The sequence below is a fragment of the Aquarana catesbeiana genome, linkage group LG13 (assembly GCF_042186555.1).
Source record: "Aquarana catesbeiana isolate 2022-GZ linkage group LG13, ASM4218655v1, whole genome shotgun sequence".
NCBI classification, from domain to species: Eukaryota; Metazoa; Chordata; class Amphibia; order Anura; family Ranidae; genus Aquarana; species Aquarana catesbeiana.
Window position 1 is genome coordinate 149957162 of NC_133336.1, and position 26247 is coordinate 149983408.

Genomic DNA, 26247 nt, shown 5'->3' on the forward strand with positions numbered 1-26247 from the left:
CATAATTGTTCAGCTAAACAGCAAACCATGCAGTGTGTTGACATGTCATGTGATACAAAACATGAACCACTTTACTTACATGGCAAACAATTATAGAGCATATATCGAAAGGAATTGACTTGGTCAGAAAAAATTCATTGGTTATTAGGACATGAATCCTCCAAATCCACCAGGCAGCCAAACCACATGGACAAACTGGGGCTTGCTTCACTACGAGGACTCAAAAATGGTGGGGCATAGTACACTCAACCTAAAAGGCTGGACCAATACTGCTATAAATGGTATAAAGGATATATGTGTATCAGAATCAATTGTGAAAATATGTCCAACAATCAATTAAAGATTGAAGCAGTCATTTGCCATTGCATCTCAAAAAGTATTTGTGCAGGGCAAGATGTACTAATACCTATCAAATAAATAGACCAACCTTAAGAGTGGATTATGCTTGCTCATAGCAGACTGCTCCCTCAGCATCTAAAAAGAAGCCTGGGAGCCGGTATAAGAGCACCTGTACGAAGGATAGGGTACAATCATGATGTTAATTGTGATGAAAATCAGCTGGTGCAGAGAATGGGAGGGACCACGTAAAAGCATCACGCGGTTCTTCTCCCTGGAGTCCCCCGACCTCACGGCACGCGGCGCGTGGAATGGAACGCAAACATATGGAGGCCCAGAGATGACTTACTCTGCCAAGAAATGGGTGTCCAGAGCCGCCCCATCCCACGCAATGGGAGGAATGGCCTAGGACCCCTGCGCGCCGGGAGCAAACAAGTCCCGTCCAGGTCCACCACAGGGTAAACAGCAGGATAACATGCCCATAGACCAATGAATAAAAATTACAAAAATTACAAAAAAAGGGGACTTATATTCTGGTATTGATGGTATAGCAGCCAACACAGATAAACAATGGTTGTAAAAAATGCAGGATGAGTAGGATACATTGAAATGCAGGGAAATATACAAATTGAATTTGTTTAAAGATAATAGCATTACCAGGAATTACAATAATAAGCAAGTTAATCACATTTTTTTGGTATACAGAACAACGTACAGGCACTGATTGCTGCTATACAGCAATAATATCAATGCCAACAATTGGTGAGTGAAAAAGGTCCCAGCTGGGGCTTCTCTGTACTACATGAAAAATATGAATCCTTCTTACTGATAGACCTTAAAAAAGATAATTACCAAAAAATAAGCATTGAAGGGATTATCTTACATATCCAATTCACAAACCCCAGACTCAAATCCTGTGAGATAAGGCCTAAAATTAAAGGCCTCATTGAGTCCTGGGGCTGTGATAGCCTTCAGATGAAGAATCCATCTGAGTTCATTCTGCAACAATAATTTGTTATAGTCACGTCCCCGAGATGTGGGGCCAATGGGGTCAAGTGCCAAAAATTAAATTTTTGGACATCTGTCACCGTGTATAAGGGCACTGTGCCTGCCTAAAGGTAGAGCTAAATCTTGTTTTTGAATACGTACTACATGTTGGTAAATGCGACACCAAAACTCTAGTTTGGTCTTACTGACATAAAAACTGCCGCATTCACAGGTGAGTAATACACCACACCTGTGGTGTGGCAGTTTGTATAATATCTAGGTTTGAAATCTTCCCCATTCGGTAGGGTAATATTTTTCTGTGTTTCCATATATTTACAATATTTACATATATTTACAATATCCACAGTGGCCACATGGAAAAGTACTGCAATATTTATTAATATTTTGTTTAATAGTAAGTTCACTGTGCACTAATTTATCCCGAAGTGAGGGAACCCGTCTGAATGTAATTAAAGGCCGTTCACCCAATAATGGTGCCAAAGTGGCATCCGTATGAAGCAAGTGCCATTGTTTTTGTAAATATTCCTAACTCTTTGATGTTCAGAGGTATATTGAGTGACAATTTAGTTGTCAGTCTCAACCTTGTTTTGTGGGAATAATAATTCTGATCGTATTTTATTTTTTGCCTTATGGTAGGCCTTTTTCAAGACTGAGTTAGAGTAACCTCATAATCGGGCTCATAAGCTCACTCTTAAATTGAACACTTCCTCTTCAAAAAGTGCAAAGTAAAACAATTCCCTTTGGCACGTATGTATTGGCCATACGGGATGGAATTGAGCAATGGTATGTGATGGAAGCTTCTAAAATAGTGTTTCCTGCAGTAGGTTTGCGGTAAAGGCTGCTCAATAAGTGTCCATCTTTTTTTTTTTTTTGCCACTTCAGCTAAGTATTTTCTGGGGCTGTAGTTTCAACTTTACAGTTCAATCTCGTCCCTTTACATATTCACATCATTGTGGCATTATCATCAGTCTTTATTAGCCATTTGCTCATAATAATATAAAAATACAAATCAACCCCTTGAAATTGTTTATCCCCAACAACCCTCCTATACCAACCACCCCTCCTCTACCCCAATATCCCCCGCCCTTCCCCCCTAACCTAACCCTCGTTTTGCTTATTTCCTTCCCGGCTCCTCCCCCTATTACCATTACTCCTATCTAATCTGATCCTCATTCTTCACGTTTTCATAGATTAATATTACTCGTCTAGTTTCTATATTTACAGTGGGGCATCGAACTATATTCCCCACACCTCGGCCGCTCGGAGTGAATACTTAAAGTTTACCCAGTCCCTCCATATCTCCTCGAAGACTTCCATTTCCGTCCCTTCACTGTACCTCAAACATTCAAGGCAATACATTTCATTAATCTTGTTGAACCACTCCCGCATTGTAGGTCTCCTTTTATCTTGGCAATATCTAGGAATGAGACTTTTGGCTGCATTAAGGAGGTGTGGTAGTAGCGATTTCAGATATATCTTCGTGGGAATTTTACTCCCATGATGTAAGCACACCCAGGGGTCATCGGGGATGTCAATGCTAGTAATCTCACTAATGGTTCGCATAATCTCCCCCCAGTATTTTTTTATTTCCGGACACTGCCACCATATATGCGCTATTGTCCCAATTTCTTTACAACCCCTCCAACATAATTGCGATGTTTCCTTCTGGATTCTATGTGCTCTATCAGGGGTAATATACATCCTCGCAAGAATCTTGTAATTAATCTCTGAAAGCTTACAGCTAACCGAGGTGGTGTTCACCCTTTTCAGAATCAACCCCGCCTCCCTTTCGCTAATCTTGATGTCCAGTTCCTTCTCCCACTTATCGATATATGGCGGACTCACCACACCCCCTAATTCATTGAGAACTCTGTAGATCTTAGAGACACCCCCCCTCCCTTTTTTCTCCATACATATTTTCTCCAGGGGGAGTAGGCTCTCCATCGACCTAATTGGCTGCGGGAGTGAGTCAACAAAATGTTTCAACTGCTTATACCGCCATAAATCTATGATAAACCATTCATCTTTGGCTTTTAGTTCTTGAAATGTACACATCTTGCCCTGTCTCATGACGTCTTTTAATTGGGCATCATCCTTCAAAATCCACCTCCCAAACAGATCTTCTTTCCCCGGTGCAAAATATTCTGTGTCCTTAAGCGGAATTAGCGGTGAATTAAACTCCCAGTGCTCCTTTTTGTGCAAGTTATCCCAAATATTAAGTGTATGTTTTGTGATCTCCGTTATTTCCGTGATCAGTTTTCTACACTGTGGTGGAATCCATACTATCCTACCCAATTCTACTTCACTCATTTTATTCTCTATTTTCACCCATTGTTTTTCTTTATTATTTTTTACCCAGTCTAATATGCGTGATAAGGCAATCGCCTCATAATATTTTCTAATGTCGGGTGCCCCCCCCACCCCCCCTTCCTCTTATCTTTAGTTAATTGTGTAAAATGTATTCGGGGTTTTCTCCCTCTCCAAATGAACCTTAAGAACATGGTGTGCAGTCTATTAAAATAGATCTAATAGGATTGGGAGCATTTGCATTTTGTAAATGATTTTTGGCAGGATTGTCATCTTGAATAGATTGGTTCTTCCTCCCCATGAAAGTTGGGTTTGTGAGATTCTATTTAATTCAGTCTTGATCTCGTTAAGGAGTGACATAAAGTTAGCCTGGAATAATGACTCTTTAGATATGGTTATTTTAACTCCTAGGTAGTTTAGCTCTTTTATCCCCCATTTGAATGGGAAAGACTTTTGATATGCCTTGCCCCCTGCTTTGCCTTTATTAATGTCTAGCGTTTCTGACTTGGTCGGATTGACCCGGAAATTGGACAGTCTACCATAATCTTTTATGATCGCTAACAGATTCGGAAGAGTAGTCCTCGGGCGGGTGACATAACACAATACGTCATCCGCGAAGGCAGCTAATTTGTACTCTTCTTCACCTATTTTAACCCCACTAATATCCGGACTGAGCCTTATCTTCGCTAGAAGGGGCTCCAATGCCATCACAAACAACAGTGGGGAAAGTGGGCACCTCTGTCTTGTGCCATTGTACATTTTGAATGGTTCAGAGAGAATTCCATTCGTCTTCACTCTCGCTGTGGGGTGTGTATATAAGGCCTTTATCCAGCTAAGCATTCTATCACCCAGTCTAATCTCCCCCAGAGTGTCCCACATGAAGCCCCAGTCTACCCTGTCAAAAGCTTTTTCAGTAGACCTGGGGCTCCACTATCTTTGATTTTCTGGGCTACCAGTAGCGTTTTGATGCCATTATCCCTCCCCTCTCAATCTGGCACAAAACCCACCTGGTCTGGGTGGATAATCTCATTGATTATCCGTTTCATCCTATCGGCTAGAATTTGGGCCTGTAACTCGAGCATATTGTGCTGTCTTTTCCTTCTTTCAATATGATAGCAATACTGGCTTCTAGTGCTTCTTTCCTCATCTCCCATTTCTCACCTATCCCATTCATGTATGAACACATTTTGGGGTTCAATAGGTCCTGAAATTTTTATAATATAGGACAGTCAGCCCGTCGGGCCCAGGGCTTTTGCCAGTTGGAGTTTCCTGAAGGGCTTTCTTGAGCTCCTGTTCTGTTATAGGGGCCTCTAATATGGAAATAAGTATCCATCTTGATGTTTAATTATATTAAGGTCTAAGAATGTTGTTGCTTCCATACTATAATTCATGGTAAATTTTAAGCTGAATTGATTCCTAGAATTGATATAATTTAAAAATTGGTTGAGAAGTGTTACTGAGCTGTCCCAAGTGACAAAATAGTTGTCAATGTAATGATACCATGCAGTTACATGGTCAGTGAGCATTGACTTGGTGTCATCCATAAATAAGTGATGTTCCCCCTCCCCCAGGTACAGATTGGCGTAGGATGGGGAACACGAAGTGCCCATGGGCATGCCCTGTACCTGGAGGAAGTGGGAGTCAAGGAAGGAGAAAAAATTGTGTTTTAATACAAAGTCTCTCTGACTTTGGGAATCAATGTGAGGGGCATTTCATGTTATGATAGCATAGCTAAGTTGTTCTTATCACCTTGCACAAAAAATTTTACATTTAAAAAGGTCCATTCTTGTGACCTCAGCCAAGTGCAAATGAAGCACTCTCTTGGCAGGTTCAAGAAAATCCAAATTCTAAGCACTGGGATTAGTTATAACAACTAGTTTGATCCACTACCTTGCCCTGCAGGGACAGCACTGTAGCGGCCTGATCCTTTTTAACAGCAGTTATTGAGGAGATATAATGACACCTTGTAATGCCTTCAAGAGGTTGTAAACATCAGAAAAAAAATCCCCCCCAAAAAATAACCTATAAGACAAAGGCATAATGAGCTAGTATGCATTGCATACTAGCTCATTATGAAATACTTACCTTAGAATGAAGCCCTGCAGTGCCACCCACACTCTGCTTCCATGGCTGGCATCTTTCCCAGGGTTACCTCTGGGTTTGCGGGCTCTGGCACTGTGATTGGCCGGAGCTGCGATGGCGTCCCTCCCGTGCATGCATGCGGTCACGGCATGGGTCCTGAAGAAACGCACATGTGCCGATGACGTCGGCGGCAGGGGATATAGTAAATATCTCCTGAACGGTGCAAGTTTAGGAGATATTTACAGTAGCCTATAGTAAGGCTTACCTGTAGGTACAATTAAAGAGGAAGACTTTACTTCCTCTTTAAAAGCATTCTATTCAATGTCTGGAGAGGAAGAACCTACAATATTATTCCAATATTCCTGAAAAGCAGGGGGTGTTTTTCCAGAGATTTCCAGGTGGGAGATCCAGTGGGTGCCCAAATGCCACAGGGATCCATTACGATGGGGCCAAGTGCGAAGGACCATCTCTAGGGGACAATGATCAGATAACCCACTGAATACATAATTAGCCTTAAGGACATCCACTAGAAAATTGTCTGCACCTGGGAGAGAGAGGAGGATAATAAAGACCGGGTAGCCACTCTACCAACTTCTCTGGGTATGCAGCATGCCCACTGCCAAAAAAAAAAGGGCACATGCTCTTTGCAACCCAATCCCTGCTTTAGCCTGTGAATCTGCTTGTATCCTGATAGCTGCTTAGAAACAACTTCTGCCATATTTAGCACAACGTTTATGGCCTGGGTGGTCCCATATTAATGTATTCCCATCTGCAATCACTTTTTTTCAGTTACTTTATATATTTACTTGGAAGGCCAACCCTGTCCAGTTTAAGCAAATGTGGGCAGGGGCAACAATTTAAATATTTTAAAAATCCACAAGTGTATATTTGCAGATAAATGTGACCCCTGTAATCTATTCCATTGCATAACATGCAGGGGTAAGAAAATAAAATAGTGCCCCTAAAATTATACATGGCTAAGAACTTGCAAAACAGCCTTTTTTTCTAGTTCTCGGCCTGAGCTGTCCCACATTAACATATTTCTACCTTCTTCATATTTTTCTATGTATTTTCGTTTTGTTAAACATTATTTACATATTTAACCTTTTATAGTTTTTATTGTTTTATTTGGTTTCATTGTAAAGCTGTCCCTGCCCTGTCAAGCAAACACAGACATAGCTGTAAATATATGGGTGTCTAGGATGTTCCAAGTACAGGTGGCCCAATATGTGCTTGAAATAAAGACCTGGCCTCTTGCAAGTATCATTTCAGCTTTCAGTGCAGTGGAAGAAGTTGTGATTCAGAAGCTAACTTTTATTATATTTATTGAGACTTGGTTCGCAAAGGACTACCAAACACCCACTGCATATGCTACTAATAACATCAATACACTTACTGTATTTTATATCCATTAAAAGTGGCTGTAAACTTGATTAATGAAATTTGGCCTGGGCAGATATATCTGTAGTGTTTTCTTTACTCTCTTCAAAGCACTAAGTCCTGTGGGTTTCTCCTGCTCAGTGCTTTGTTATCAGCATAATAACTTCTGACAAGTTCTCCGTCAGCTGTGATAAAACCAGGATGAATTTTGTGTTGGGGAGGTTGCTATAAATAGATTGGCAGAGAGCTAAACTATTCAGAGAACGGCTCAGAGAGTCTCTGCCTATGTGGCGTGGGGGGTGTGTGCTTTTCCTCCAATCAGCTGTCTTGGCTGTATACCCAGAATTCACACTCAGTTCTCAACAGGAAGAGAAAATCTCTAACATGATGTGAACTTTCTAAAGAATATACAGTGGGGACGGAAAGTATTCAGACCTCCTTACATTTTTCACTCTGTTATATTGCAGCCATTTGCTAAAATCATTTAAGTTCATTTTTCCCTCCTCATTAGTGTACACACAGCACCCCATATTGACATAAAAACACAGAATTGTTGACATTTTTGCAGATTTATTAAAAAAGAAAAACTGAAATATCACATGGTCCTAAGTATTCAGACCCTTTGCTGGGACACTCATATATTTAACTCAGGTGCTGTCCATTTCTTCTGATCATTCTTGAGATGGTTCTACACCTTCATTTGAGTCCAGCTGTGTTTGATTATACTGATTGAACTTGATTAGGAAAGCCACACACCTGTCTATATAAGACCTTACAGCTCACAGTGCATGTCAGAGCAAATGAGAATCATGAGGTCAAAGGAACTGCCTGAAGAGCTCAGAGACAGAATTGTGGCAGGGCACAGATCTGGCCAAGGTTATAAAAACATTTCTGCTGCACCTAAGGTTTCTAATTGTACAGTGACCTCCATAATCCTTAAATGGAAGATGTTTGGGACGACCAGAACCCTTCCTAGAGATGGCCGTCCGGCCAAACTGAGCTATCCGGGGAGAAGAGCCTTGGTGAGAAAGGTAAAGACGAACCCAAAGATCACTGTGGCTGAGCTCCAGAGATGCAGTCGGGAGATGGAAGAAAGCTGTAGAAGGTCAACCATCACTGCAGCCCTCCACCAGTCGGGGCTTTATGGCAGAGTGGCCCGACGGAAGCCTCTTCTCAGTGCAAGACACATGAAAGCCCACATGGAGTTTGCTAAAAAAACACCTGAAGGACTCCAAGATGGTGAGAAATAAGATTCTTTGGTCTGATGAGACCAAGATAGAACTGGCCTTAATTCTAAGCTGTATGTGTGGAGAAAACCAGGCACTGCTCACCACCTGTCCAATACAGTCCCAACAGTGAAGCATGGTGGTGGCAGCATCATGCTGAGGGGGTGTTTTTCAGCTGCAGGGACAGGACGACTGGTTGCAATCGACGGAAAGATGAATGTGGCCAGGTACAGGCATATCCTGGACAAAAACCTGCTCCAGAGTGCTCAGGACCTCAGACTGGGCCGAAGGTTTACCTTCCAACAAGACAATGACCCTAAGCACACAGCTAAAATAACGAAGGAGTGGCTTCACAACAACTCCATGACTGTTCTTGAATGGCCCAGCCAGAGCCCTGACTTAAACCCAATTGAGCATCTCTGGAGAGTTCTAAAAATGGCTGTCCACCAACGTTTACCATCCAACCTGACAGAACTGTAGAGGATCTGCAAGGAGGAATGGCAGAGGATCCCCAAATCCAGGTGTGAAAAACATGTTGCATCTTTCCCAAAAAGACTCATGGCTGTATTAGATCAAAAGGGTGCTTCTAGCAAAGGGTCTGAATACTTAGGACCATGTGATATTTCAGTTTTTCTTTTTAATAAATCTGCAAAAATGTCAACAATTCTGTGTTTTTCTGTCAATATGGGGTGCTGTGTGTACATTAATGAGGAAAAAAAAATGAACATAAATGATTTTAGCAAATGGCTGCAATATAACAGAGTGAAAAATTTAAGGGGGTCTGAATACTTTCCGTCCCCACTGTATAAAGCTGAAGATAACAGATATACATGTAAAGCTTATGTAGGGAGATTTGTTTAATCTCTGTGTATCATCTGAGGCTGTTCACTTCACTGGGTATATGTGAGGGTTTACATCCACTGTAACTAAGAAAAGACCACAAAATGTTTACTGCTTATTCTCACTGTTGGTACTAAAATTGCTGATGCCAGCATTTCTGCCTCTTGGCACTTTGTTTTCTTCTTCCCTTTCCCTTGCCCTTTTTGCTCTTTAAATCTAAAAAATGTATGAAGCAGTCTTTTTTTTTAAATAACTCCCCGTGCCTCCTTTTTAACATCTAAGCCTTACTAGATTCAGGTTAGTGCATGTTGTTTTGAAAATGTGGTGCCAGAGTTGCCATTTTGCAAGAATTGAAGCGTGACTCCTAAGCTGTGGTCCTCTGGTATTTTTTTCACCCGTGTGATTGTGAAGGGCTGTTTTCATCCACGCTGTACAGACCCATGCAGGCAGCCTTTTCAAATCAATGACAGCGTCCATTTGCATGGACCTGAACAGCTCTCTAGGTGCATCTGTGTACAGAGTGTACATCTGTGTAGGTCTAATGCACAGATCAGAACACAGACTACATCCTGTTCGTTTATCAGACCCGAACAGATGTACACTCATGCATATGTTTGGAGATCCATGCAAGTCCATGTAGCTGGCTGGCTGTCATTGATTGGAACAGGCTGCCTGCACTAGTCTGCATGGAACACCTGTGCATCACATGCAGCCCCCATAGGGCTGAATAAGAGAAATCTTAGTGTATAGGACCAGGTTTACTTTGCTTCCACTGACCATATTTTCATCCATTACTGAAAAGCTTTTTGTTTTTGTGTTTGTTACAGCTGAAAGAGTTACTTCTCTTAATAAAGACTGGCATAGACCATGCCTAAAATGTGAGAAATGTGGAAAGACTCTGAGTCCTGGTGGTCATGCTGAGGTATAGTGTACTTATTATTACTATTATTATTACTTGTTATTGTAGTTGTACAGCATACAGTAGCTATCTATCCTTTCACAGTTTTTAAAACACTTTCAATATTCTAGTTAAAGGTTTTAAAGCCGTACCCCATACAAGTCAGCTAAATACATATCTGAAATATATTTTTCTGAACATACTGTGTATTTAGGGTAGCACTAATTGTCCCTGCTTACTGCTTACTCTAGAGAACAATACAGTCAATAGTCAAAACCTGATCCTTCCATGTCAGTTTTTAGGCCTCATAGGTAAACTGAGCCAATACATCAGACCTGTTATCTAGAGATCCCTTGCCAAGTGTCCCACTTTACTGGCCCTGTGATAGGGCCCTTTACAAACCATATACAAATCTGACAGCTAGTTACTCAGATAATGGTTATGGGAAATATATTAACAGGTGTTAATAAATATATTAACCTTAAGGTATTGAGGTAGGTGGGTGAGCATAGGTGTGCACGGCTTTGAGCTTTGATGTGCACATTATTATGCAATAGGCATTAGGTTGTGCACACCAAAGCTCAAAGCTGCGATGAATGTGGCCAAACTGTGGTTACAGTGGGAGGGGCTTAAAGGGATGTGGTTAAATAAAACAAAATCTTTCCTGTACCCATGAAATGTGCTTTTGGTCCTCCCTCCACCCAGTAGGGTGCTTTCACACTAATGTGGTGTGGTTTTCCCGCACCATGGGTGCAGTGCAGTGTACCTACGGGCTTTGTGTGGGTTAGCTGAGGTTTGCCATAAACTTCTATTATGTCTCACAGTTTTGGTGTGCTTTCTGAAACAAAAATCTGAAAGCATGATTTTGGTGCACTTTCAAAAAGTTAACATTTGTTAACAACGTAAACATTAAATTCATTCTCAGTGGAGATGCGACGCTTGAGGGGGGACATCATAGCGATCTACAAATACATCAATGGGGATCCCAGCATAGGAAAAAAAAAACTATTCAGTCCCAGCGAGTGTATGAGGACACGGGGCCACATTGAGAATGGAGGAGAAGCAGTTTAACCTTAAACTGTGCAGAGGGTTCTTCACTGTCAGGGCAATAAGGATGTGGAACTCTTCTCCACAATTGGTGGTGGCTGCAGGGAGTATTGATATTTTTAAAAGACTCTTGGATGTATAGCTTAAAAAACAAAACATACAGGGATATGAGAAATTATTATAGACACTAGGTTATATATATTATTATAGACACTGACACATATACACATACACAGGTTGTACTGGATGGACTATTGTCTTTTTTCAGCCTTACCTACTATGTAACTATGTAAAAATCATAGGACATAATAAAAGTCTATTGCAAAGTGCAGCTAACCTAGATAAAAACCACAAGTACACTGTGCTGCACCTATGGTGTGGGAAAACTGCACTGCATTAATCTGAGAGCCAAGCTGACTGTTAACTGCTACTGAACCTGGAACTCTGCATCACTTACTACTGACCTCTGAGTCACTTCTGAGCTCTACCAAAATATAGTACTAGGGGTCCGAGGTCAGTGCTAGGTGAGGCAGAGTTCAGGCATAAGTGATAGAGAGTTCAGAGGTCAGTGCTAAGTGATTCAGAGTTCAGAGGTTAGTGCTAGGTGAGGCATAGGTTAGGGGTCAGTACTAAGTGAGGCAGAGGTCAGAGCTAAGTGAGACTGAGTTTAGAGGTCAGTACTAAGTGATGGAGGGTTCAGAGCTAAGTGAGAAGTACAGAGGTCAGTGCTAAGTGAGGCAGAGGTTAAGGATCAGTACTAAGTGAGGCAGAGGTTAGCTAAGTAAGGCAGAGTTCAGAGGTCAGTGCTAAGTGAGACAAAGGTCAGTTCAGGTGCAGTAGTGACTGTCTCACCTCTGCGCTGTTTACTTTTATCCTCCTTCTCCCTGGACTCTTCAAAGTACTCAGGATACTGCAGCTCCAACTCTTTTCCTCCTTCTCCTATTCCCTAGTCAGTAGGCGGAGCTAAATTACAGCTACTCATAGCCCCACCCACTGGACCAGGGAATAGGAGAAGAAGGGAGAAAAGCCAAAGCTGCACCACCTCGAGTACTGTGAAGAGTCCAGGGAGAAGAACAGACATAGGTGAATCCTCTTTCTGTGTCTCCCCTACAGTTGTGCTTGTTACAGGCAGCTACAGAGGAGACGCTGTTTGATTATGCCAGGGAGGGGGCAGGTGGTAAAGTGAGTAAGGGGCAGGGCTATGCTTTCCCCACCCCCACTGCCATGCACCTGCCCCCTCCACATACAAAGCAAATCGCTCTCAATCACAGCCCCACCTCCCTACTCCTTGTAAAGAAGAAAGAAATGGCTGCACATCCAGAATATCTGATTGCCTTTTATTTTGTTTCACAAAGATAACACCAAAGACACCAAACTGTGGTCACGTAGATGCGTTTCACACATACATCTTGTGATTAATCATTACCCTACTCCTTGTGCCGGCCCTTTACTATCCGCCCCCTCCCTGGAATGAACAAGCATTGTTTCTTCTGTAGCTGTCTGTGACCAGCGCAGCTGCAGGAGTCGAATGCCAGAACAACACTGCGATTCAGCATGAATTGGCAGGACATCGACATTGACAGGATTTAATTGAAATCTCAGGATGGTCTGGCCCAATCCAGGGCACTTGGGAGGTATGCTCAGGGGATGATTAGGGTGTGCCCAGGCACAGCCGGCAAACCCCCTGTGCACACCTATGTGGATGAGTTTATAGTGAGCAAAATGTGTCTCATTTTATTAGAGTAACTTTAACCTTTCCTTAGAGTAACTCCTAAGATTAGGACTCCTATGAGCTATCCACCCTCACAAAATTACAATGCAACTTTTGATGGATGGTTGCCTCTTGTATGATCAAGGATGCTAGGTTTAAAAGTGGAAGCCCTAGTTTAACTATTTGTGTTTTAGAACTACACACTCAAACTGGGTGCTTGCAAAATGAGGAATGGGGCACACACAACACCAGGAGTGATTACTGTATCCCACCGTCACTGAAATCATCAGACATTAGTTGGTTCTTGATGAGGCAAGTGGCTTGCTCTATCAATTGGAGTAGCAGGGCCACAGACTCGACAAATTACTTGTAAAGATCTATATGTCAGCCAGCAAATTGGAGATATTGAGCACTGACTCTAATATTAGAGCTGTGTGAATTTATCTAACTGGAAAAGAGAATATTCAAATATTCAATATACATTCCTGAAAAAGTGTTCTTAATTATGTTTATTTTACTCCAATCTCCAGCATGATGGCAAGCCCTACTGCAATCAACCTTGCTATGCAGCATTGTTTGGACCGAAAGGTAGGGAATAATATCTGAATGTGCATCTGTCCTAAAGATCTAGGCACATGTTGATTGTTTTGTAAATTACTTTAATTGCATTTCTCTAAAAGTATATGCTAAAAAAGCTTATATTTTGATATTTAGGTTTTGGACGAGGTGGAACAGAAAGCCACACTTTCAAATAAGTAAGTCAACTTATACTCCGCATGGTTTATATAAATTCAGTTTGGAAAGTTTTTATAGTTTTCATTTAGGTTACCACAGTTGCCAGCTAACAAAATTACTATGCCATTGATTTATACAAGAGGTTTAAATAAAAGATCAGATACATGGCCAAAACTTTAAAAAGAAGTAGCTGATATTTATAAACCAAAGTTTAGACTAAGAAAAAAAACAAAAAACAATTTTTCTTGTATAGTATGCTGGTCTATCTGCTATGGTATACTCAATACACTTCAGGTTGTTGGATATGAACGTGTGACTCAGAGTTCTCAGTAGAGATACAACAGTTGCAGCTCAGCTTTCTTTTGTAACAGTGAATTGGCAACCTTCTAATATGGAAATACAGGTGGTGCTAAGCTGTTGAAAAAACGACTACAACCTAACTTGCTTTTCTGCTTTGAACCTTAAGCCAAAACTTTTCTTTTCCATTTTGTATAGACTAGGGGTCAACCCCTGTCAAGATTTTTTTTTCTTCACTAACTGTGTCCCATTGGGGAGATTTCCCTTTACTTCATGTCTTGGAGCTGCAAAGGTCAGTTAGAGTTTTTTAAAAAGCAAACACACAGCCAGAAAAGGAATAGAGGTCCTATAATCATGGTCTAAGGTGGGTGTCCCTTACTTTGGAGAGGTTTCAGCTTACTTCATGTTTAGTCTACAGGACATGCAGTGAAGGGAACTCCCTAATAGGACACTGTAAGGGGAACTCCCCACATTGTTCATTGTAATTGACGTGGACCAGCATTGCTGGATGTCATGATGGATGTACATCGTTGGTGGAACTTTTTTTTTTTTACTAAAGGACTTGTCAAACATTTGGGTGTGGCTTTTTTTTTTTTTTTTAGGGTGATATGGGGTGATGGTATCTGAAGGCCCTCTTAATGTTAAAGGATTTCAATAAAGCCTCTACACATGGACCCCCGCAACCACTGCACAAAGGATGTAGGGAAAAGTCCCCTGGCCTCATCAACATATGGGCAAGGTGCTTTGCCAGGGAGTCCCCCCTGGCATGGTACTCCCCCCCCTTCCCATTTTGGTATGGATTTGGGGGGTTCACATTTTTTTTTCATTTTTTTTTACCTGAGAATCCCCCTATAAATTTTACCAGACTAGTAGGAACGTTTAGGGGGACCTCATGCTGTCTTTTTTTTCTTATTATCCCCTCTGTTTACATTCACCTATCAATCACAGATCCCTGGCTGACAAGGATGGGCAAGGATGAATCACTAGTTGTTAGGACATCAGTGGGTATCGGCTCCCTAACCACCAGGAGGAAACTGTCACATTTAGCAGTGATAATTCCACTGCTAAAAGTTTGACTCACTCTGTGGCTGGAGGTTTGTTCAGCCAAACACTCATTCATCAGCTGTTTGCACAAGATTCTCCATAGACTGCACACGGTGCAGAAGTCTCTCATAGCATGTTCCTTCTGTTTGAATGTTCTTCCCTTATTAAAGTGGTTGCGGGGGTGGCAAAAAAGCTGCCCCCCACACGAAAAAAAGCCCACACCTCCTCCCAAGTCCCAACGGCCGCACAAATACTGTCTCCCATAAAGCGCCGTTGAATTGACTGGCAGGGGCAGTCTCCACTCGGCGGGGGTGGTCTCGGCTCACCTCGGCTGGGCTCGACTGTGTTCGGGCGGGGGGTGGCCTCAGCTCACCTTGGTCGGGCGCGGGCAGGGGGGCAGTATCGGCTCACCTCTGCTGGGCTCGGCTATACTTGGGCGGGGGGCAGTGTCAGCTCACCTCGGCTGTGCTCGTGCAGGGGGGCGGTCTCAGATCACCTCAGCTGTGCTCGGGCAGGGGGGCGGTCTCAGCTCACCTCAGCTGGGCTCGTGCAGGGGGGCGGTCTCAGATCACCTTGGCTGGGCTCGGCTATGCTCGGGTGGGGGGGCAGAGTCAGCTCACCTCTGCTGTGCTCGGGCAGGGGGGCAGTCTCAGATCACCTCGGCTGTGCTCGGGCAGGGGGGTGGTCTCAGCTCACCTCAGCTGGGCTCGGCTGTGCTTGGGCAGGGGGACGGTCTCAGCTCATTGGGAGTCGGAAAGCTCATTAAGGTAGGCATCAGAATACACAAAATATTTCCGCGGCCTCCAGGTTTCGGTACACAACTCTTCCGTGTTGCGCAGTGTGGCTGTAAGTTCTTCCATGTCCTGTAAGTTGTTAAATTTATCGAACCAAAGAGCTTTCGTAGGGGGGTCAGTATCTCTCCAGTGAAGCGGAATACAGGCCTTGGCATTGTTTAGGAGTTGCATTGTGAGAGAGGATTTGTATTTTTTAACGGGTCGCTCCATCAAATGCAATTAGCAGGCCGCAGGGTTAGCATGCTGTTCAATAGCCGTAAGTTGTTTAATGACAGCAGTTAGATCTTGCTAGAACTGTTGAATTTTAGGACATTTCCAGAAAATGTGGAGCATGGTCCCACCAGCTGCACCACAGCGCCAACAGAGTCTGGGACCTCAGGAATTTATGGTAAAGTTTGTTGGGGAACCTGTACCATCTGGTGAGGATTTTATAACTAGTCTCCTGTATCCTCGTAGCAATGGATGACTTTTGAGCATAATGGAGAATCTTTTTTCTTTAAACGGGGGTAAGGCTCAGACCCAGATCGGAACATGGTCCTCCTCAGGGTGATTCAGAGAGGCATATAGCAAGGAGAGAGAATGACGTATTGGTTCCCCTCTGTGGCATAAGGATTCAAAGCAGGTAAGCAGATGAATAATGCCTGAGGTATGGGACCGATGTCGAGAAAGTAGCACAACTGAAATCCACCCCAAAATTCCAGGGGAAGGTCAGTAAGGCGGGCCAGATTGGAGGAAATCAAAGTCCCTGCTGATGTGAGGAAGTCTGACAGGTGAGTATAGCCATGAGTTTTGAGACGATGAAACTACCCACCATGAAGGCTGGAGTGAATTTGGGATTACCTAAGATGGCAATCATAGGTGAGGGAAGTGGAGAAATTGAGGAGCTTTGAAATGCTTCCCATGCGACCTGTAAGGTACTACCAAGGGTAGGATGCACGCACAGCTCCCTAGGTATGGGGGAAGATATCCAAGGCCAATTCAAAGCAGTACCCTGAGAGTCTTCCAGTTCCATGGAGACCCAAAGCTTAGCTTCACCATGGCAATGCCAATCAACAGTCCTGGTGAGATGTATGGCTCAATAATAAGCCCGAATATCTGAAAGGGCGAGGCCCCCAGAGACCTTAGGTAGAGATAAACTCTGCAATGTCTGACATGGTTTCTTATATAACCAGACAAAGTTTCAGAACTGGGAGCCAATAGTTGCGAAAGAGGGGAGGCGGGAGATGTCTGGGAAGGGTTTGTATTAGAAAGAAGACTCTTTGAGAGCACTGCAACAGCTAAACCATGTTAAGGAATGCCAGTGCATTTAGGCCCCTTTCACACTGGGGCGGTGGGGGTGTCGGCGGTACAACAGCGCTATTTTTAGCGCTGCTGTACCATCGTTCTTGCAGCTAAATTCTTGGGTTAAAATCACTCGTACAGCGCGGCTATAGCCGTGGTATTACCGCGGTATAGCCGCGCTGTCCCATTGATTTCAATGGGCAGGAGCGGTTTAGGAGCGGTGAATACACCGCTCCTTCACCGCTCCAAAGAAGCGGTTTGCAGGACTTTTTTCACCGTCCTGCCAGCGCACCGCTTCAGTGTGAAAGCCCTTGGGCTTTCACACTGAACAAACAGCGGAGGCTGTTTAGGGGCGGTTTGCAGGCTCTATTTTTAGCGCAATACCGCCTGCAAACCGCCCCAGTGTGAAAGGGGTCTAAGTCTTCTTTCAACTTGAGAAGAAGTGGCTCAAAATTGGTTCCATACAACTTGGACTAGTCAGAAGTGATATTGGTGCATAGTAATCTGATCGCCTCAGAAGCCCATCGAAAGGGAAAAGTAGGCCGGAGACTTCAGATTACGTCAGGGTCCACAGAGATGTTAAAGTGGATGTAAAACCTCACATATAACCAGTGAAGTGAACAGCCTCAGATGATACACAGGGATGAAACAAATCTCCCTGCATAAGTTTAATATATATCAGCTGTCTTCAGCTTTGTAAAAGCCACCACCTTATGGTCTCCCGAGGGTTTATGATAACCGGCAATATTGGGGTCACCACAAACCATGCAGATGAAGGGTTCCAATGTCAGTATGAATTTAAGGGGGGAAATGTGAAAGAAGTCAGATCTGGTCTCGTTAACTTTTACAGCCACAGAAGGTTGTGACTTTAAAGCAGAAACCCATTAAACATTCACAGTGCTGGAGAAAAAAGTAAGCAAGCCCTTAGCGTTGATAGCTGGTCGAACCTCGGTTGGCAGCAATGACTTCAATCAAGTACATTCGGTAGCTCTGGATCAGACCTGCACAATGTTTAGGAGGAATTTTGGACAATTTCTCCTTACAAAACTGCTTCAGCTCAGACATATTTGTAGGATGTCTGGTGTGAACAGATCTCTTGAGATCATTCCACAGTATCTCTATGGGGTTAAGATCTGGGCCCTGACTGGGCCACTCTAAAAAGCATATTTTTTTTATTCTGAAGCCAGTCTGTGGTGGTTTTAATTTGATGCTTAGGGTCATTGTCTGGCTGCATCACCCAACTTCTACTAAGCATCAGCTGGCAAACAGCCACTCTGACATTATCCTGTAAGATATTTTGGTAAACTTGAGAATGCCTTTTCCCCTCATTGGCAAGTGGTCTAGTCCCTGAGACAGCGAAGTAAGCCCAGATCATGATGTTCCCTCCATCATACTCCACCATTAGATGATATTTTGATATTGGTAAGCTGTGCCCTTTTTGCGCCATACATAGTATTCATCCTAAACAATTCAACTTTTATTTAATCAGTCCACAAAACCTTTTTCCAGCAGCGTTGCAGTTTGCCAATGTGCTCTTTAGCAAACTTCAGGCTTGCAGCTTGTTTTTTTTGTTGTTTTTTTTTATGGAGAGCAGCAGCTTCCTCTGTGTTGTTCTGCCATGAACACCTTGCCTTTTAAAAGACTTACTGAAGACTCATGACCTGGGATGTTTGCCAGTTCCAGTGATGTCTTCAAGCCTTTAGCTATTACTTGTTATTTCTTCTTTACCTCATTGAGGATTCTATGTTGTGCCTTGGGACTCATCTTGGCTAGGCACTCATTTCTAGGAAGAGTAGCCACTGTACTAAACTGTCTCCATTTATAGACAATTTGTCTAACTGTCTCCTAATGGATGCCTAATTTGAGATTGCTTTATATCCCTTTCCAGCCTTATGCAGATCAACTTCTCAGTCTAACCTCCTCCGTTGACCTGAAGCAATGGATACATGCTTCAACTTATTCTGAAGGCAATACACTTGACCTTGTTTTCTCTCACCTTTTGCACTCTGTGCAACCTCTCCAACTATCCTTACCCTTTCTCTGATCACTACCTTATTAGTTTCACTCTCTCCCTCTCCTCCACTTCCTCTCCCTCTAACTGCATAGCAGTTACATGTAGAAACCTACGCCATCTCAAACCTTCTCTTCTCTACTCTGCTACTGACCACCTCTATGACAAAATCGCACCCCTGTCCTGCACCAACCTAGCCACTTCTGTCTACAAGACTTCACCTCTAGCCTCACTGGACACACTGGTTCCCCTCACTACAAACAGAATCAGGCCCTGTCTCCTTCAACCTTGGAAAACAGGTGACACTAGAAGTCTGAAAAAACACAGCCGTGCTCTTGAGTGCCTGTGGCATAGGACAAAATCTCAGAAAGATTTCAACCAGTATAAATCTGCCCTCCAAAAATAAAATTCCTGCCTCCTCACTGCCAAGCAGACCTATTTTATCTCTCTCATTAACACCTTATCATCCTGTCCCTGTCAACTCCTCTCTACCTTCAACTCTCTACTTCGTCCTCCATTGCCTCCACCCACCAACTCACTCACTGCCCAGGAGATCGCCAATCACTTCAAACAGAAGATTGATGCAATTTGCGAAGAGATCTCTACTGTTCAGATATCCTCCACACTTTACACTTCATGCACACATGTACAATCATTACTTCCCTTTTTCAACCCCACCACTATAGCCAAGGCTGCTAAACTACTTGCTAACGTCCATCCACCTGCCCTCTGGATCTTGTTCCCTCGCAAATGCTACATTCACCCTCTGGCTCTATTCTATACTCTTTAACCCACATCTTCAATCTCTCCCTCTCTTCTGGCATCTTCCCCAATTCTCTAAAACATGCACTTGTCAGCCTGATACTTAAAAAGCCCTCACTAGACCCATCCAATCTTAACAACCTATGCGCCATCTCCTTGCTCCCCTTTTTATCCAAACTCCTTGAACGTCTGGTCTACAACCAACTGAGCGACCACATTGCTGATAATAGCCTTCTTGATCCCCTTCAGTTTGGATTTTGTCCTCAACACTCCACAGAAACTGCTTTCCTAAAACTAACAAACGATCTACTAATGGCCAAAACCAATGGACACTATTCTGTACTCCTACTCCTGGACCGCTCTGCTGCCTTTGATCCCTCCTCCTCAAAATATTCCACTCCTTTGATCTTTTCACTGGTTCTCTTCCTACTTATCCAACCACACCTTTAGTGTTACTTACAATTCTACTTCCTCCTCTCCTCTTCCTTTCTCTGTTGGGGTCCCCCAAGGTTCTGTTCTTGGACCTCTCCTATTTTCAATCTACACCTCTTCCCTGGGTCAACTGATAGCCTCCCATGGCTTCCAATACCACCTCTACGCTGATGACACCCAAATCTATTTCTCTACCCCTCAGCTCACTCCTTCAATCTCCTCACGTACCACTAATTTACTATTAGATATATCAGTCTGGATGTCACACCACTTCCTCAAACCTAATCTATCCAAAACCGAACTTATCATTTTTCCTCCCTCACATGCCTCTTCCCCTGATTTCTCTGTCAAATCCGATGGAACAACCATAAGTCCATCCCCGCTGTCAGAAACCATGAATCAGATCGAGACAGAAGTACAGTTAATCCCACTTGTTTAATAATAATAATAAAAAGGTAAACAGAGTAAGCGTAGTCAATACATAGCCAGAGTTCAGTAACCAGATCGGGTAGTCAGCCAATGCCAATGTCAGAGAGCCAGAGATCAACATAGTAGTATAGCAAGCAGGATCAGGAGCCAGAAGGGACGCCAGCCGAGCAGGTCTTCAACAGGAACGCAGGAGAAAGTCTCTGAGATGTGACCAAAGGCAGAGATGAAGTGAGCTGAACGGCTTTAAGTAGCCAGGACTGATGAGCAGATCATCAACAGCTGAGTCACTGTAAAGAGAAAGGAGCTGGCAATTAACCAACAGCTGAGCGGCCAGCTCAGAGAAGGAAGGGCTGAGCCCTGCCCTGACACCCGCTTGCCAAGGTCCTAGGTGTAGTCCTGGATTCTGAACTCTCCTTTAAGCCCCACATCCAATCACTGTCCAAATCTTGCCGCCTTAATATCGCAACATCTCCAAAATACGCCCCTTTCTAATCTAACTAATGACACAACAAAGCTCTTAATTCACTCCCTGGTCATCTCTCGCCTCGACTACTGCAATCCCCTCCTTATTGGCTTACCTCTACATAGTCTATCCCCCCTTCAACTCATTATGAATGCTGCTGCCAGACTCTTCCACCTTACCAACAGCTCTGTGTCTGCTACCCCTCTCTGTCAATCCCTCCATTGGCTTTCGTTCACCCAATTAAATTCAAAATACTAACAACTACTTACAAAGTCATCCACAACTCTGCTCCCAGCTACATCACTGACCTAGTCTCAAAATACCAACCTAATCGCTCTCTTTGTTCTTCTCAAGACCTCCTGCTCTCTAGCTCGCTCATCACCTCCACCCATGCTTGCCTCAAGGACTTTTCCAGAGCCTCTCCAATCCTATGGAACTCCTTACCCCAATCTGTCCGATTACCTACTCTATTAGCTTTTATACAATCCCTGAAAACCCTCCTCTTCAGAGAAGCCTATCCTGCCCACACATAACAACTATATTTTCATTTTCTCCATCTGATCATCCCCCACAGCTATTACCTTTTGTTCCACTTAACCCTCCCTTCTAGATTGTAAGCTCTAACGAGCAGGGCCCTCTGATCCCTCCTGCATTGAATTGTATTGTAACTGTACTGTCTTCCCCATGTTGTAAAGCGCTGCACAAACTGTTGGCGCTATATAAATCCTGTATAATAATATAATAACAATTGTTTGTAGCACTTACCCCTGGAGGGGCCACTGAGGATATGCTTAGGTCTCCCTTGCTAGTACAGAGGCCACCAGTCACATGTACAGTGGGGACGGAAAGTATTCAGACCCCCTTAAATTTTTCACTCTTTGTTATATTGCAGCCATTTGCTAAAATCATTTAAGTTCATTTTTTTCCACAGCACCCCATATTGACAGAAAAACACAGAATTGTTGACATTTTTGCAGATTTATTAAAAAAAGAAAAACTGAAATATCACATGGTCCTGAGTATTCAGACCCTTTGCTCAGTATTTAGTAGAAGCACACAGCCATGAGTCTTTTTGGGAAAGATGCAACAAGTTTTTCACACCTGGATTTGGGGATCCTCTGCCATTCCTCCTTGCAGATCCTTTCCAGTTCTGTCAGGTTGGATGGTAAACGTTGGTGGGCAGCCATTTTTAGGTCTCTCCAGAGATGCTCAATTGGGTTTAAGTCAGGGCTCTGGCTGGGCCATTCAAGAACAGTCACTGAGTTGTTGTGAAGCCACTCCTTCGTTATTTTAGCTGCGTGCTTAGGGTCATTGTCTTGTTGGAAGTTAAACCTTCGGCCCAATCTGAGGTCCTGAGCAGGTTTTCGTCCAGGATATGCCTGTACTTGGCCGCATTCATCTTTCCCTCGATTGCAGCCAGTCGTCCTGTCCCTGCAGCTGAAAAACACCCCCACAGCATGATGCTGCCACCACCATGCTTCACTGTTGGGACTGTATTGGACAGGTGATGAGCAGTGCCTGGTTTTCTCCACACGTACCGCTTAGAATTAAGGCCAAAAAGTTCTATCTTGGTCTCATCAGACCAGAGAATCTTATTTTTCACCATCTTGGAGTCCTTCAGGTGTTTTTTAGCAAACTCCATGCGGGCTTTCATGTTTCTTGCACTGAGGAGAGGATTCCGTCGGGCCACTCTGCCATAAAGCCCCGACTGGTGGAGGGCTGCAGTGATGGTTCACTTTCTAAAACTTTCTCCCATCTCCCGACTGCATCTCTGGAGCTCAGCCACAGTGATCTTTTGGTTCTTCTTTACCTCTCTCACCAAGGCTCTTCTCCCCGATAGCTCAGTTTGGCCGGACGGCCAGCTCTAGGAAGGGTTCTGGTTGTCCCAAACGTCTTTCATTTAAGGATTATGGAGGCCACTGTGCTCTTAGGAAGTGCAGCAGAAATTTTTTTGTAACCGTGGCAAGGTCTGTGCCTTGCCACAATTCTGTCTCTGAGCTCTTCAGGCAGTTCCTTTGACCTCATGATTCTCATTTGCTCTGACATGCACTGTGAGCTGTAAGGTCTTAAATAGACAGGTGTGTGGCTTTCCTAATCAAGTCCAATCAGCATAATCAAACACAGCTGGACTCAAATAAAGGTGTAGAACCATCTCAAGGATGATCAGAAGAAATGGACAGCACCTGCGTTAAATATATGAGTGTCACAGCAAAGGGTCTGAATACTTAGGACCATATGATATTTCTGTTTTTCTTTTTTAATAAATCTGCAAAAATGTCAACAATTCTGTGTTTTTCTGTCCATATGGGGTGCTGTGTGTACATTAATGAGGAAAAAAAATGAACTTAAATGATTTTAGCAAATGGCTGCAATATAACAAAGAGTGAAAAATTTAAGGGGGTCTGAATACTTTCTGTCCCCACTGTACACCTACAATAATGGCTCCATTATTTATTGCTGAAGATCTTGAACAGAAGATGGGTTTATTGTTACAGGATACTCCAAAACAATAATAGCAATTATTGGGAGGACAAACTTCTTAGCAGAAAATCCTTATAAGAGCAGGTACACAAGAGAGTCCCAAATCGGGTCTTACTCCGAAAACAGCTGGTAAAACCTGCGGTGGCGATGTCACCTATAGGCTTCAATGGCCCATTCATTGTCAGCATGTCCTCTTCTTTTCTGCTGACACAAAGGATTGTGATCAAGTGACCTGACTGGTGTGACCTGAAAATAGGCAACTATATGTATCATTCTTACACAGGTATTAATAAGCTAGGATGGGGAATGGGACAGTTTTAATGCTAGTTAGGGTGCAAGCTGGAATGCCACCTTAATTTGTATTCAGTTTTAGTTGAGGTGGAGGTTTGAAGTGGAGAAGTACCAACTATGAGTCTTTCGGAAGCAGCATACACTAAAATCTACAAACAATATAATGAATAGTGCTGCGAAGAATTAAAAAAATGTTAATGAACTTATATATTGCTACAGATCATATATCCATAAAAAAAAGAATCAACTGTGCAAGTCCACAATAATTATGAAATACAACCTTCAGTTATCAAAGTGTGTCCATTATCATTTTCTGTCACTTGTGCCATAAATACTGCTACCTTTTTGTGAATCGCTCCAATTTGTATTATGCAAAACCCATCACCAACATTCCAATAGATACTCCCACCTTTTGGTTTGACCTAATAAAAATCAGGTCTCATGCGCTTTCCCTTTTAAACATGGTATGATACTGTATACCAGAAGTGTTGTTTCCTTTTGCTGTATTCGAATGTCATTCAAGCCATCTCCATTCACAGGAAATTTTCAGTGGCTGTGTATAGGAATCTTAAAGGATATATACCTGTATGGTGCTTCCGTATATTTAAGATTATTTTTATTAAAAATAAAGCCCAAGATTAAAAACTTAACTGAAAAAGTGCACATTTGCTGGTGCACGTCAGATTGCATGCAAATATATAGGAATGTCTCTTGCAAGATAGCGACCCGCACACTTCCTGTTTGCAGCATGAGCTCATAGGCTCCTCCCAATTCATATAGTCAGAGTCTCGTGACTCCCTCAGGGGAGGAGCATACACTCAAATCTTAAACTGATTTAAGATGCCCAAGTATTGTATACCGACTCTTGTTTATGCAATAAGAAGCACTGTGAAAAGAAAGACAAGGAAATCATTGTGAAATTTCTCAGTGGCAGTGCTTCACAAAAACTACTTTACAAATAATTTAAAAAGAAATATTACAGTGTTAAATATTTTTCTGTGTAGTACACTAATTATATTCGTATCACCTAATTTATAGGTCTGTTGGTTTACAATCTGGAGGAATACAGAATCTACTAGAAATCCATTCATCTCCTACTGCATGATGATATAACGATGATTACATTTCAATTACAAACACATGCTAAAAATGGTGGTCTTGTGCTTTTTCCTCTAGTTAACCAATGTTAATATCACAATATAATGAAATCAAAATGCCCTGTTTCTGTAATACCACTGAAAAATGACTATTGTTCATAAACCATAAACATTATACAAGTGTACATGGTTGATACAAAATAAAATGATTTTAAAAAAATGCCAGACTTATTTATTGTGTTATTTATTATTTAAAGATAGAAATATGACTCCGTAACTAATGTTTTTAAATGTATGTGCTGGTTAAATTTCCATTGATAGCTGTAAGCGTACATAAGATAAGACGAGGGGCTATTGAAAAGCACTTTCTGCCAATCTTACATTTCTTATTGAGAGCTGGGGTGAGCCATGTTTATATTGGGTCACATTTAAACAAGTAAAATACTGTGGGGGTCATTTACTATAGCGCTGCATGCTAATTACCGCTAATTAGCGCTCAAATTACTGCGATCACGTTAATTAGCGCCCAAACAGAATAGCGCTGGTGCAAAAATGCTCCAAAACCAAATTTACTATGGCACCCAAACCTTTACTCTGCTAGAACCTGGAGTATTGCACATGGAAATAATGTTTAGAGCATGATATGATCACCTAAATGGTACTTAAATATGTGGTATATTGTTTAAAGATAATCTGCTTTTAAACTGTGTTAAAAAATGATATATACACCAAAATATCTTTAAAAGTCTGAGAAGGGATAAATTCTCCGTCTCTTTACAACTAGGTGTCAGCATGCTCAGACATGCAAACTACTCTCATTTTAACTCCCATGCCTTTTTTTAGTAAGAGGTATAGTAAGTACCAAAATGAGCGTTGGGTTAAAAAGCATTTTTTGAGAGTGAAAATGAGAGTTATGTAGCCCAATGCAAGTTTCAGCAATTGATTCTAATGGTACATTTGTATTTTCCCCAAATAAATACTTTTAATTTTGAGATGAGATGAACAGTATCTTTCTCTCAAATAAATGGTCATTGAAACAATGTTGCTTCTTCTTTATCTATTTTTTTTTAAAGAATGCAAGAAAGTGTAATGTTTTCATGTTTTGGTAAAATATATTTTTCTCTTTATCTCTCACTTGTTACTGTCAATCTAACAAAAATCTTTACCCAAACTCACACAGGTGTCTTTAAAAACCTCAAACAATACCATTGCTGATGCAAATTTAAAATGAGTCACAATTTTGTGTGTTTTTTTTTATTTCCAAATGATCATAATTTGAGCCCAAAAAATGTGAT

General features: G+C 42.5%; 1 protein-coding gene across 2 annotated transcripts in view; it reads left to right on the forward strand.

Annotated features, from left to right (window-relative positions):
* Positions 1-25173, forward strand: part of CRIP1 (cysteine rich protein 1) — a 134358-nt gene extending 109185 nt beyond the window's left edge. Inside the window, exons 2-5 of one of the 2 annotated variants that reach the window (XM_073609405.1) lie at positions 10007-10101; positions 13366-13423; positions 13550-13590; positions 24894-25165. In XM_073609405.1, the coding sequence (XP_073465506.1) occupies positions 10007-10101; positions 13366-13423; positions 13550-13590 (194 nt within the window). In that variant the 3' untranslated portion in view covers positions 24894-25165. Of the gene's footprint in view, positions 1-10006; positions 10102-13365; positions 13424-13549; positions 13591-24893 lie in introns of both variants that reach the window. The other variant, XM_073609406.1, reaches the window with a different exon arrangement.
* The last annotated feature ends 1074 nt before the right edge of the window (positions 25174-26247 follow it).